This window comes from Gouania willdenowi, chromosome 5, assembly GCF_900634775.1.
Source record: "Gouania willdenowi chromosome 5, fGouWil2.1, whole genome shotgun sequence".
Classification (NCBI taxonomy): Eukaryota; Metazoa; Chordata; class Actinopteri; order Blenniiformes; family Gobiesocidae; genus Gouania; species Gouania willdenowi.
In genome coordinates, this window is record NC_041048.1 from 6,894,414 (window position 1) to 6,908,597 (window position 14,184).

General features: G+C 37.0%; 1 protein-coding gene across 2 annotated transcripts; it reads left to right on the forward strand.

Annotated features, from left to right (window-relative positions):
- Positions 1-591: 591 nt before the first annotated feature.
- On the forward strand, positions 592-13,964 carry kif17 (kinesin family member 17). 2 transcript variants are annotated; one of them, XM_028446951.1, is made up of 14 exons: positions 592-1,067; positions 2,171-2,317; positions 4,269-4,370; positions 5,199-5,388; positions 6,346-6,771; positions 7,016-7,101; positions 7,263-7,428; positions 8,219-8,313; positions 8,404-8,516; positions 9,195-9,423; positions 10,373-10,631; positions 10,724-10,785; positions 10,886-10,988; positions 13,221-13,964. In XM_028446951.1, exons 1-14 carry the CDS (start codon positions 837-839, stop codon positions 13,427-13,429), a joined length of 2,418 nt encoding a protein of 805 aa, XP_028302752.1. In that variant the 5' UTR covers positions 592-836; the 3' UTR covers positions 13,430-13,964. The 2 variants fall into 2 exon arrangements, with proteins under 2 accessions (XP_028302752.1, XP_028302751.1); XM_028446950.1 differs by having other exon boundaries at positions 593-1,067; positions 6,346-6,798.
- The last annotated feature ends 220 nt before the right edge of the window (positions 13,965-14,184 follow it).

The following is a 14,184-nucleotide window of genomic DNA, read 5'->3' on the forward strand; positions in this document are numbered from 1 at the left end:
AAACATTTAAACTGCATTTAAAGACAAAGGGACGGTTGTTTTAAAGTTACAGTCAAAACCTCTGACATACGTCAGATCTGTGTATGTTGTTGGGTTTGTGGATATTTTTATAAGTAATAGAAGACACTGAGACAATAAATCTATATGAAAAGGTTTTATCTTTTGTGTGACAGGATATAGTATATAAAGTTTGTATGCAGCACTAAAAATGTAAAATTATACATTATGTTAATAAAGTCCATTATAATGAACAGAAGGGCACTAGCAGGGCTTAATACATTTTTTTTTAAAATTATTATTTATTTATGTATTTATTCATTTGCTCTAAAGTTCTACACAATGCACTTTGTAGAGCCGCTTTATAATTTTCTAGAATATATAATTTCTACGTATATAAATTATGCTCTGCAGGTAAAACTCTTCAAATTGTAAATTTGATTAATTTATTTAATTTTAAAATATGCTCTTAAAGTATTACAAAAAGAAAAGAAATGTAACTATTTTCTCAACGTGACTGGTATTACCTCATGTAATGGTACAAATTTCTGGGAAAAAAACAACAGTTTATCTTTTCAAAGGTGTTGAAAACAGGTAATATTTTGTTTTTTTTGTTTGTTTCTTGCACATTATAGAAACATAAAAATTTCAGGTTGGGTCATCCCTCCTCTGACATCACGTCACCCTACCATGTTCAGCTCATACAGTTGTGTACAGTCGCTAGGCAACCTGTAGCCTAGCAATGGCACAGAGACGATACATGAAGTGGGCAGCTTGAACAAAGCCTGGATGTATTGATGTCTATGAATTCTCTGCTTTACAGAATCTGTTGGTGAGCCATGGGGTCTGAGTCGGTGAGGGTGGTGGTCCGGTGCAGGCCACTGAACGACAGAGAGAAGACCCTCAGCTCCAGGATGGTGGTCTCCATGGACCTGACCCACTGCCAGTGCTTCATAGTGAGGCCAGGGGCCATGGACGAGCCCCCCAAGCAGTTCACCTTTGATGGGACTTATTACGTCGACCACACCACAGAGCAGATGTACAATGAGATTGCTTATCCTTTAGTGGAGGTGAGCTTAATTTTTTATTTCATTAACGATGCCTTAATGCACGGCTTCTTTTAGTTCAATACAGACCAATGTGATCTCAAGTGGGCTGCAGATTTTAGGTGGAAAAATGAGCTCTTTCAACATTAGTGTGCCCTTGTTTGCACAAATTAAATATAAAGTTTGTGATGCACCGACAGTATCCAAGCATTAAGTGACAGATATTAGACCCTGCAGGATCTGCACTTTACATTTCCTTGACTTTCTTTATTCAACAGTTGAAAATGATCATGTGATATAAGGACGGCAAAACTGTGAGCCCTGACAAATGTCGTGGAGTTTCATTGAATTTTGTGTATTTGGTGAAGATATCGACAACTAAATTAGTTGATAAATTACACAACGATTCATGTTTTTGCTGTATTTTTTTTTTTTTACTGAATTGGATGCTCTAAAGCTGTGTTTCTCAAATGTGGGTACGCGATGGCACTACAGGGGGTACATGAGAGAGAGTGGAAAATGTACAAATAAAAGTATGAAAAATATGGGGATTTTAAAATGTGTATTTTTGGTTGAAGATTAAAGTCATGAACATGAACTGAAAATACAAGTAATCTCCCACAGACCGGAAATTATATAAACTGTAGTAATACATCTATTCAGGAGGCACTAAATACTGCTTAATTCCACTTTTTTACAAATTTATATTCTTTAAAATGTGTGTTAACACTCATCCATTCATCATTATGCTCTATAGTTATTTTTATTAGTATTTTGATTCAAATGTTCTAGCTGAACAGAGCTGGATCTTTGATCCAGAAATACAGAACTAAAGTGCTGGATTTGGCCCCGTGACCTCGAGTTTGACACGTGTCCTAATTAGAAAAGTATCAGACTGCTGTTATTTGATTACAAATGTCAGAAACCCGGTAAACTTTTCAGTGGGGATAACGTTTAATTCTTCACTAATCCAATAATTGATTCTGTCCATAGTGTAGTTTTAGCCCGAATGAAAAAAGGACAGTATATTGAAAAAATGAAATGTTTGCATATGTTCATTTGTTTCCTAACTTGTGTGAAATATGAAGTCAGTTGTAAAGAAGCGTCATATTGTGTGATTTTTCCAGGGCGTCACTGAGGGATACAACGGGACAATCTTTGCCTACGGACAAACCGGCAGTGGGAAGTCTTTCACTATGCAGGGGGTGAATGAACCTGCAGCCCAGAGAGGAGTGATCCCACGGGCCTTTGAACACATCTTTGAGAGCATCCAGGTGTGTGTGTGCGTGTGTGTGTGTGTATGTGTGTGTGTGTGGAGAGATTTTCTATGTGACACAAAAACAATCATTCTTAAGGTGTTTGTTATAAAAGGAACTAAAAGAGTCAGATCTGTGAAGCTGGAATCCTTCATAAATCTCTGACCAATCACTGACATTCGGTTCAATTGAAAGAACCAATCAGATGCCTTGTTGTCTCGTCCTGCCCACGCCCCCCTCGGTCCCTCCCTTGGCTGTGTTGGAAATGTCATACTACTCATACTAAGTCTGATTTCAAAATGAGTATGTAGTGTTCACATTAGATAGTATGAAAATATTGAGTACGTAAGAAATACCCAGATGTAAACTATATCAGGACATTTTTGAAGTATACACGGTGAGCACACTACTCATACTCAACTGTCCCATGATGCATTGTGAGCAGAATGTAAAATCATCCTGGGAATGTTGTCATGTACTGAGTTCGCATGCGCGCACATGAGCACTCCCGGAAAATATATTTTTGCTAAAAAAAATAATAATTTATTTTTGTTTATTTTTGTTTTCAAAGTGAATGGACACGTGTTTTATTTGTTTATTGGATTAGGTTTGGGTTAGAGTTATAATCTCAGTGCAGAGGTAAACTCAGAACGTGACACCGGCTTTAAGCTAACAATTAAGCATCCCCTTTTCAAAATAAAAGCATCTCTTTTTGTTTCCCATTAGTTTTTAATGCTTTTGTAAATAGGGCTCTTATTTTGAAGTTGAAAATCTTTGAAATGTTGGCATTAAACGTGTGTATGGATCAAATGACCACTATTCTACTTGGTCACTTTCTCACTTAAAACGCTTTCAGAACTTTCAAAAGTGGAAATCAACATATTAAGCCTCTGCATCTTGGGAAACTTGGAAGTATACTTCAGTGGGAACGCTCATCATCCTAATCCTCCTAACTATACTAATAGTATATAGTAAACAGTATATACTCATTGAGTTTGTAGTCTATACCAGTGGTTCTCAACTGCTCTCACCCTGCGACCCAATTTTGTCACCGTCATTAAATCGCGACCTACTTTTCTTTTTTTTTTTTAAGAATTCAACCAACCAAATTTATTCTTATTATTCCATATAATCTTTTTTTTTAAACATAAATTTATATATTAGCCTGTGTAACAAGCATTTCACAACAGGCCTGTCAAAAAAAAAGTTTCTTTCAAAATAAAAGACAACATGAGAGACATTAAGTATTTATTTATTTTTGACCAGCTGTCCGCGACCCACACAGTACAGGTCCGCGACCCACTTTTGGGTCCCGACCCACCAGTTGAGAATCACTGGTCTATACGACGTGGGCTATTTCAAATACAGCTATTGTTTTTTTTTTAATATATATATGAAATTCGCATTATAGCTAGTGGGGGCGTGGCTTTGAACAGAACCCAGACAGGAAGGGGTGGGACTTAGAGGAGGTCTTGCTAGAGTAGCTCAAATCATGCTAGCTTTCCAAAATTACGAATGAATGTGATTGGGTACTGCTGTTCCATGTAATCCTTTTTGCTTCTAAACACTTTGCAAATGCAACTGGATGTAGACTTTTGAAGATGTTTTACTTTTCATTAGAAAGCTTTCTTAAACAGACTAAGAAGAAGCTTATCACTTGTTCTGCCCCACCCTTGGGCGTTATTAATGAGAAAATGTAAGAGACAAACAGTACAACACATCACTGAGTGCTAAAAAACAAAGACCATTAGTGTCACAACCATAGAAATCTTCAGGAAGGTACACAGAAAGACCTAAACTATAGTGTATAATCACAACTACAAGCATCTGCATTTTAGTGAGTAGTTGTACTTTACGTCTGCTGCTCAACACGTTTCCAACGGGTCTGCTTTTGTCCAGGCTTGTCAAAGCTTTGACTGCACTGAGAATAATTGTGAGCCTTTCCTTTCTCTCTCTGTGTGCAAGGCAGTGTGCAGAAAACACCAAATTCCTGGTGAGGGCCTCTTACCTTGAGATTTACAATGAAGATGTCAGAGACCTTTTGGGAAGCGACACCAAGCAGAGGCTGGAGGTGAGGCTATAGAACACGTGTGACAAACTCAAGCTCCTTTAAAACATGTACAACAGCAAAAATGACAACAAAAACACACAAAATGTGAACAAAAACTCACAAAATCACTCAAAAACGCACAAAACAAGAACAAAAACACACATAATGACTCCAAAAACACACAAAATAAAAAACGTATGAGTGAAATATATATATTTAAATCATTATGTATATGTAATGACACCAAATGACTCCAAAAACACAAAACAAAGCAGCAAGAAGAACTGACGAAAGCCTTTGTTTGTTCCTGTATTAATGCTGAGATTTGTCATTAATTACAGTAAATGAAACTAATTCAGTTTCTCCAAAAACACAAATTCAACTCAATACTCACAGTTTTCTCAGGCTTAAATCACATGATAGCAGTAATTTTTTTTTTTTATCTCAATCTGTTGAAATAACTTTCTATTCTTACAAAATCCAGAAATTTTCCTCAAATTATTCCACAAAATTGCCTCAAATAAAATAAAAACCGGTCACAAAATCAAGAAAATAAAATTAAGATCCTGCAGGGGCTGATATCTGTCACTTATTGCTTGGATAGTATCGTTACCGTACATAATTTACATATCATTTATATGTTGAAGTGCAAATAATGCATATTATTTATTATTGCATGAAGTGTTCACTTTCCCACCTAAAATCTTCATAATTGATCTGTATTTGGCCCCTGAGCTAAAATGAGTTTGACACCCCTGCTTTAACAGAGATCATTTATAACACAGGATTTTCACTGTGCCTGTGTATATTTTGTTGTGTGCGTGCGTGCGTGTGCGCGTGTGCGATCAGCTGAAAGAGCACCCTGAGCGTGGTGTGTATGTGCGTGACCTGTCTATGCACACGGTGCACAGTGTGAGGGAATGTGAGCGGATCATAGAGCAGGGCTGGAAGAACCGTGCAGTGGGATACACACTGATGAACAAAGACTCCTCACGCTCACACTCCATCTTCACCATTCACCTGGAGATCTTCAGCACAGGTGGGCATTTAGTATGGATCCTCATCCCTTTATTATTCTTCATTCAAATGTGGAAAACACACAAAAATGCACCATCTTCTTTTCAAAGTGTGCAAGTACACACTTTACTTTATTAGTGAAATGTATAAAAAGTGTCACTACTATTACAAGTAAGCCTTACATGCTAATACTAGTGTGCAAAAATATTTACCAATGGAACAAAAGTTTGGTTTACTACTACTTCTAGAACACTCAAAGCTTTGTTTTTTTCACTAGTAGTGTGTTTTATGTTTACTCGTACTACTAGTAAAAAAAATTGTCCACGAGTATTTTATTTTGCTTTACTAGTAAAGGTCTACTCACGCACTATTGCTCCAAAAAACGCAAAATTTTCTCTTCTAGTAAACTCAAAATATTTCACTTGTATTCAATTCAATTCAACTTTATTACAGACTCGAAGTCCAAAGAGACAGAGGGACACAATAAAACAGTATAATAGTAGTACAAGTAGAAGGTTTTTAGTTTATTAGTAGTACTAGAAAGCCAAAAGATTCACTAGTGGTAGTAGTAGTAGACCTAATGCAAATCCAGCTCCCTGATTGGTTGGGATACTTTTTAAAGCCAATGGCAAGTCTGGATTTGCTTTCCTTGCCCCATTATTAGTATATAATGCTTAGTGACAGGTTTTGCTTCACTAGTAGTAATAGTGACACTTCTTAATTCACTTATAAAGTCTACTTGCACACTAGTAAACTATAATTGAGTACATTTAGATCTTAATAATGGTTGATATCGCTTATATCAAATGTATGCTCAAATGGCTTGCCATAAAATAATTGCTTACTTTTACTAGTCACTAGCACTACTAGTAACGTCACTTATTTTGTTTTGTATTTTACATGAAAATAGTAAAAATGTCAAACTAAGTCATCCAAATATTTGTCTGATTTTTTTTTCCCTGTCGTCCCTGATTCTCAGACGCTAACGGCCAGGATCATCTACGAGCTGGAAAACTCAACCTCGTGGATTTAGCTGGTAGTGAACGTCAGTCCAAAACTGGTGCGACTGGAGAGCGACTTCGCGAGGCCACAAAGATCAACCTGTCCCTCTCGGCACTGGGGAACGTCATCTCTGCTCTGGTGGACGGACGCTCCAGATACATCCCGTACCGTGACTCTAAGCTGACCAGACTGCTGCAGGACTCTCTGGGAGGAAACACACGCACTCTGATGATCGCGTGTCTGTCGCCTGCTGGCGACAACTATGAAGAAAGCCTGAGCACGCTGCGCTACGCAAACAGAGCCAAGAGCATCCAGAACAGGCCCCGCATCAACGAGGACCCAAAGGATGCTCTGCTGAGGGAGTACCAGGAGGAGATCAAGAGGCTGCGAGCACAGATCTCAGGTCAGCGTGGAACTGATGAGCTCTGCTGTAAGTTTGGGCTCGAATTTTAGCCTGAAAACCTTTTTTTAGTCGAGAGCACCTAAATATCATCGGCCGTGGTACGGTCGTGGTTTATTTTGGCTATTTCCAGTATTTCTGTTTAATTTTGAAACATATATGGAAAGAAAACTGAATGCTTTGTTCTATAAAACATTTTATCTGATAAACTCACTCTTCTTTTGGTTTGATTTTCCATCTCTTCCAGCTGACCAGTTGTCCAAGGCGCCACCTGACGCTCCTCCGAGGGAACAATTCACCTCCTTAGAAATACATAAGGAGAAGATTAAAGAGGCATGCATTCTGTTACTGCATCAATACACAGTGATTAGCCACAGCAATAGGTTTTATACATAGATTATATACATGTGATATCAAATAGTGAGCGGATTTTTATTCATGAGTAACAATAAGTAGAACTTGATAATCCTGTTGTTTCTGCACTCCATCAACAGGAATATGAAGAGAGGCTTTCCAAGTTACAAGCTGAATACGACGCAGAGCAGGAATCTAAGGCCAAACTGCTGCAGGACATGAGTGCTCTACAATCATCCTTTGAGTCCAAGCTGTTGTATTTGGAGCAGTCCCAGGCCAGCAGGGGGGGCTCTAGTCCTAAAAAAGGTAGAATGTGCTTTAATCAGGAAAAAATGACTGCGTTCAGTTGTTTTTGGGTTTATTTTTATATAAACAACACTACACAAGCACTTGATATAGTGGTGAATTCAGCAAACATACCAGCTCATGTTTACTTTCCTACTATTAAACTTTTATCACAGCGGGGGCCACAACAATGTGATCTGATGGGCCACATTATCATTATTCATGTCAGCATTTAGAGTAATGACCAATCTGAGCATTAAAAACAGGAAACTACAAAGGGTTTGTCTGTTTTTGGTGTGTTTTTTTGTATATTTTTGTTGTTATTTGTATATATTCTCTTATTTTGTGCATTTGTGTTTTCATTTTAGTAGTTTTGGGAGTTATTTTGGAGAATTTTTTTGTTATCATTTAGGTTGCTTTCGTCTTTTTGTGTATTTTTCAGGTATTTTGATTATATTTAGAGTTATTTTGTAGTTGTTTTAGATTTTTCTTATCTTTGTTTATTTCTGTCGTCCTCTTGTGCATTTTTCCGTTATTTTGTGTAATTAAGAATTCATTATGTTAATATTTGGAGTCATTTTGTGCATTTTTTGTTGTGAATTTAGGTTTTCTGGTCATTTTTGTGTGTTTTTGTTGTCCTCGTGCATTTGTCTGTTATTTTGTGTAATTATAGATTCATGTTGTGCATTTACTTTGAGGGCTGCACAAAAGGAGCCAAGGGCTGCATTTGGCCCTTCCCTGGGGCGCCACTTACCAATTGTCTGACCCAAAGTGTGCCTAATGGTGCTCCCCCTCTTTGTGTGTGAACCAGTAAATCCCAGCATCATGACCCAGGACGTTGTGGAAGAAGAGCAGGGGATGGTGGATGGAATCAACCCCACAGCAGAATCCTCTGCTATCGAGAAAGTATTGACCTCACATTATCATCAATTTTTTTCTAACGTTGTCCTATGATGGATAAGATGATGACGTCATTCTCTCCTGCTTGTAAAACAGGCGGCAGTCGGCCTCCAACAAGGTGAAGATGAAGACGAGCTCAAAGAGACGAATGATGACACAGCAGCAGGAGGAGGAGGAGGACAGATGGACAAGAGACATGTCCTTGAAAGGTTTGGAAGCTTCAGACAAATAACTATTTCACTTATATGGTTATTTAATGCAGGCTACTTTCTCACTCTGTCATTTACTGTGATTTACATAAAAAGATACTATGTAAACGTCTAAATCAGAGATGAGCAACTTTATCGCAGTGGGGCCACAAAAATGTGATTGTCTGACCCGAGAGGGCCACATTATCAACATTCATTATGTCAATATTTATTATAATGACCAATCTGAGCAATAATCCGACAATAATAAAGGGGGTTTTGTCTACTTTTGTGGCCGTTATGTGTATTTTATTGTCATTTTGTGTGTTTTTGGAGTCACTTTTTTTACTTTTCTTGTTGTTTTGTGTGTTTTTTTAAATGATTTTGTTTATATTTATTGTTGTCTTGTGTATTTTTATTATTTATTTTTGCTGTTTTGTATATTTTTGTTATCATCTTTGCAGTAATTTTATGTATTTTTGTGGCCCATGTATGCTTATGGTGCTATTTTGTATTTTTTTTGTTGTTTGATGTATTTTTCAGTCTTTTTGTTTGTTTTTGGAGTTAGTTTTGTGTATTTGCTTTGGGGGCCAAACAGAACTAAACCAAAGGCCGTATGTGGCCCCCAGGAAGCCAGTCATCAACAAAGTGTTTGAAATATCTGAGGCAGTCAGTGAATAATATTCCTCCTCTGTCCAGACTTCAGCAGCTGGAACATGAGGTGGTGGGTGGAGAACAGTCCAGGAACAAAGAGCTGCAGCAGAAACACAGGCTGAGGAAGAACATGGCCGACCAGAGGAAAGCTCAGCTCATACGAGCTCTGTCAGAGAACGGAGAGGAGAGCGAGAGCGTCCTGTTGAATGTCTATAACTCCATTCAGGAAGAAGTTCATGCCAAAAGCCAAATGCTGATCAAAGTCCAGGTCAAGGTGGGTGTGATCAATATGTGATCAATTCAGACATTGATGCAGGGATTACAACAAACAGAAAATTAAAAAAATAAAAGTTCATTTCCACAACTGGATTAATGAAAACATCTCTACAACATGTCAGAAGTAACTTTTTACTCTTCAAAGAAATATTCAATATTGTACATAATCATGATTTTTGATTTTGATTGATTTTTTATTATGACTTGCAAAGCTGATACTTTTATTTTTTTCCAGTGGTGGAAAAAAGTTTCCAGGAATAAATTAATCCTTTTTTTTGTGGTTTGAAAATATGGGCTGATGAAATGTAAAATCTCAGTGACTGTCATAGCTGACATATTTTGAACATTTAGCTCACTTTCCTCACATTTAGCTCATTTTTATTTAATTTCAGACAAATGAATTTAAAAGTGCATGTTATATATCATATCAATGTTAATGAAAAATACATCTAAATGTAAATGTTAAATTTAAATCTTAAATCTAACAACTGCCCACTTTGCATAATTTCTAAACATTTAGCTTTACACATTTTGACCAATTTTATATTTATATTTAGATATACATTTAACATTTACATTTAACAGTTACATTTAACATTTACATTTAACAGTTACATTTAACATTTAACATTTAGAGTTATACTTAATATTAAGATTTACATTTAAAATGTATATTCATACTTAACATTGATATTTAACATTTACATTCTATTTATTTTTCATGTCTACACATTTTTAACAATGATGTTTTACGTGAATTTCTGTCTCAAATGAAAGAAAAATTAGCCAAATGTTCAAAATATGTCTACTATAAAAAAGTGAGTTTTTACATTCGGCACCCCATATGCAAAATCTTGCAAAAAAAAAAAAAGTTGTGTTAAAAGTAAGAAAAATAAATCACAAATTCTTGACAATTTAACAATTTAGTTCTATGAATTTTCATACAGCTGAAAGCGGCTAAACTGGAGATCCGTGACCTTCAGGCTGAGTTTGAGGAGGAGCGAAATGACTACCTGGCCACCATCCGTAGGTTGGAGAAAGAAGGGCAGCTGCTGCAGGGGCTGCTGGAGCGCATGGTGCTGCTGGTACGCCGGGACTGTAACTACAGCAGCCTGGACCGCCTTAAGAAAGAGGCTCTGTGGGACGAGGAGAACACTGTGTGGAGGCTGCCTGATGTGACGGTGCAAAAAACAACACTACCCACAGGTGTGACACAAATAAGCAAACAAACCAGATTTTATTCACAATGAAGCTGATGAGATGATAAACACAAAGTGATGACGTTATTTCTCTCGTAGCCGTTGGACAAAAGCTTTCTGCCTGCAGAGGCTCTGGTCCTGAAGGCGTCGAGTCCTGCACGGTGTGAGAAAAACCTGTGTTTCATCTTGCAGTTCACACAGAAAAGACACCAAAAAAATCCAGAATAAACAAATGCAATATGTCACTGTTTTGTTCATCAGGTGGAGGAGGACAGATACAAAGAGATGTTGGACCGCAGTGAGAGTGAGAACATTGCCAGCAGCTACTTTAAGGCAAAGAGAACCAGTCAGCTGCTGGGAGGAGGTGAAGAAAACAATTACAGCTTTAACTCAGAAAACTTCATTTGATGACATCATAGTATATGGATCATAGATCAATAAATTAGACATCATTTACACAGAAAATAATTGGAAAAAGTCAAAATTGTTGCTTGAAAGTTTGTTTTTATTTCGACTTTAAACACTGAATTTGTGGACATTTTCTCACATTGCATTGTGGGATGTGGAGAGTAACAATAAAGTAAAAAAACACTTCAGTTTACGGGATGCCACAATGCAATGTGCAAAGATGTCAACAAATAGTGTTTACGGTGCAGATGAAAACAAACTTTCAAGTGTCAATTTTGACCTTTTTGTCTTTCTTTGTTTTTGGAGTAAATGGTGTTCAATTCATTGATCTGTGAGCCATACACTATGATTTTATCTAATAAAAAAAGGCAAGGCAAATGTATTTGTATAGCGCATTTCATACACAAGGCAACTCAATGTGCTTTACATGATTAAAAAGTGCAACAGAAAACATTTAACAATTTAAAAATCAATGGGAGCATTCAAATTAGCAGTAAAAACATTTAAAATCAGCAGTAAAAACGTTAAATCAACAATAATATGATTAAAAATCTACCTCTCAATCATACGCAGTAGAGAAAAAAAAGTTCCTTTAACTTTGATTTAAAAATGTTCACATGTGATGCTGACTTCAGCTCTGCTGGCAGTTTTTCTTGCTTTCTTTGCAGCATAACAACTAAACGCAGCGTCACCATGTTTACTGTGAACTCTGGGCTCCACTATTTGACCTGTGTCTATAGATCTGAGAGACCTGCTGGGTTCATACCTGACCAACATCTCACTGATGTATTCTGGACCAAACCCATTCACTCATTTATACACCAGCAGCAGAACTTTAAACAGGCAGTATTATGAAAACATCATTTTCTAATGGTTTTGCTACAGTGATATACATCCCTTTCACCTCATTCAGAGGGTCAAAGTTGAAAAAGTTGTGTTTCTTCCCTCCCTTGTTATTCCACATTGTGTAAAAAGTCAGCTCCAAACAGGCCAGTTGGATTTTACTCACGTTGTGACTTCACCTAGCGGAAACTCCTCCTCCTGACATACCAGGCTCCTCCTACCCTATATAAGAACGTGAGCTCTTCCCTCTCAAACTATCTCACAGTTAAAACAAACACTGCAGTTTAATATATAATATACATTATACTTTATTGTTATATATATAAAGCTACATACACAAAATGTGTTCTCTGCATTTAACCCCTCCCTAAGGAGCAGTGAGCAGCAACGCTGTAGCACCCAAGCAGCAGTTACAATCAGTTCCATTTTTTGTATCCGTTGTATCGCCTCGTATCACCTTTGACTTGATCTGATGTATTTGTGACACAATGCGACGCAGCGGTTGGACAAAACAAATGATTATCACCTTAAATGCACTATTCCTGTAGTTAATAGAGATAAGGAGGAGAAGAAAGTCACTTAGCAGCTTAACACTCCTGTGAGTGTTTGAAGCAGCAAAATTAATTTGCTGCTGCTGTGATAAACACAGCCTGAAGCGCTGAGACGGTCTCACAATCACAATAACTGCTTAAATATCCATGTGTTTTACTGTAATGTGCAGTTTTTTGGCTGTGTGTGGATGGCAAAAGAAAATCGCTTTGGTGATCACTGATCTCCCTCGCAAGAGCGAGGCTTGAAGTCTGCGTCTATAGACACGCCCACTCATGAATATGCATAAGCAGGCCCCAAAACAGCTAGTTTTTAGAATTGCTCAGAAAGTGACTTTTCAGAGGCTAAAACGACAGGCGAGTTTGGGAAAATAAACCTCAAATACTATGTTGCTTGGGTTCTTTGAACAAATGGAGATGGGTGAAAAATAGCATCATACTGAGAGCCAGTGGAAAGACTGGCTCTCAGGGGTAGCAGCTTTAATTTCTCCAAATAACATTTAATAATAATAATAATAATACATTTTATTTTGAAAGCGCTTCTACAGGTGCTCAAGGACACTTGACAAAAGTGAGACATCAAAGACATAAAATAAGAGACATGAATAGAAGAAACACAATATAAGACATAATAAGAGAAAATCATAAAAAACATTAAAAACAACACAGCTGTAATCAGATATTAAAAGCTAATTTAATTTTGCACTTCCTCATGCCGTGTCTACGATGATGTCATACAAAATATTAAACAAACCTGTCCTAAATCCTGAATAAACTGACGTCACTTCTTTCCTCAGGTGTTTTTTCTGCTGCAGTCATCACTTCTCCTTCAGTCCCGAACACAACATCCCAGCTGTCTGTCAGTGGCTCTCATGTGAGCTCCTCCGTCTCCTCGGACTCTGTCCTGCCTCGTCCCTTCCGTCTCCAGTCTCTGGGTGTCTCAATGTCCAGTGGTAAAACAAAGCGTAAAAAAGGTAAACCTCATATCCCGGGTGAGGGCCTTTGAACTGGAAGCTAAAATCCTGAGACGCTCCCACACCGTTGTTACAGCTGAATGTTTATAACACTGTTATCAATGGAACGCTGAGTGAGTATTTATTTATTATTCTTTGATTTTATACATTTTAGTCACTAGTGAGCTATTGGAGCTAAATGACTTCAAGTAGTTATTTTGTGACATGTTACCTATTGTCAAACTGTATGACCTGATTACTTAACTAATGATACAAAGTGTTTTTCCAACTATTTAGTTTATGAGAAAAATATCTGTGCTGCTGCTTAACTTGTTACCGTAACTTGTTTTTCTAGATACAACTAGTTCACCAGACAAAACATGGTGACTCTCACTATATTTCATGTACAATATAGACGTGTCACTAGTTGACATGTAAATTCACAATGGATTCATTGTCATGACTCTGACGATTTGATACGATTCACGATTTACATGTCACGATGCGATATTTCCCGATACTAAACAATACGATATACATCTAATAACAATAATTACAAATTTCACTTTTACAATCACAAAATGGTATGAAATAAAATTTATTTAATTTTATAAAAACTTGCAAGAACAAGTAAATGATAACTAACAGTAATTAAAGCATCAAAAAAAAAACAAGTGGTATGTTTATAAAACTGCCAAATTACATTTTTCAAAAAAAGTTTAACCTTTTCTTCGACAACAGATTCTGATTCTGTTCTTAAAAATAAGTAACCACATACATCTATCAAAGTGCCCAGTATGTTTTATGA

Excerpts from the sequence above, each read along its gene's own strand:
- kif17 (XM_028446950.1), top strand. The coding sequence starts at position 837 with ATGGGGTCTGAGTCGGTGAGGGTGGTGGTCCGGTGCAGGCCACTGAAC. Across the intron at positions 1,068-2,170 it reads TTGCTTATCCTTTAGTGGAG|GGCGTCACTGAGGGATACAA; the intron begins GTGAGCTTAATT and ends TGATTTTTCCAG. Across the intron at positions 7,102-7,262 it reads ATAAGGAGAAGATTAAAGAG|GAATATGAAGAGAGGCTTTC; the intron begins GCATGCATTCTG and ends CTCCATCAACAG.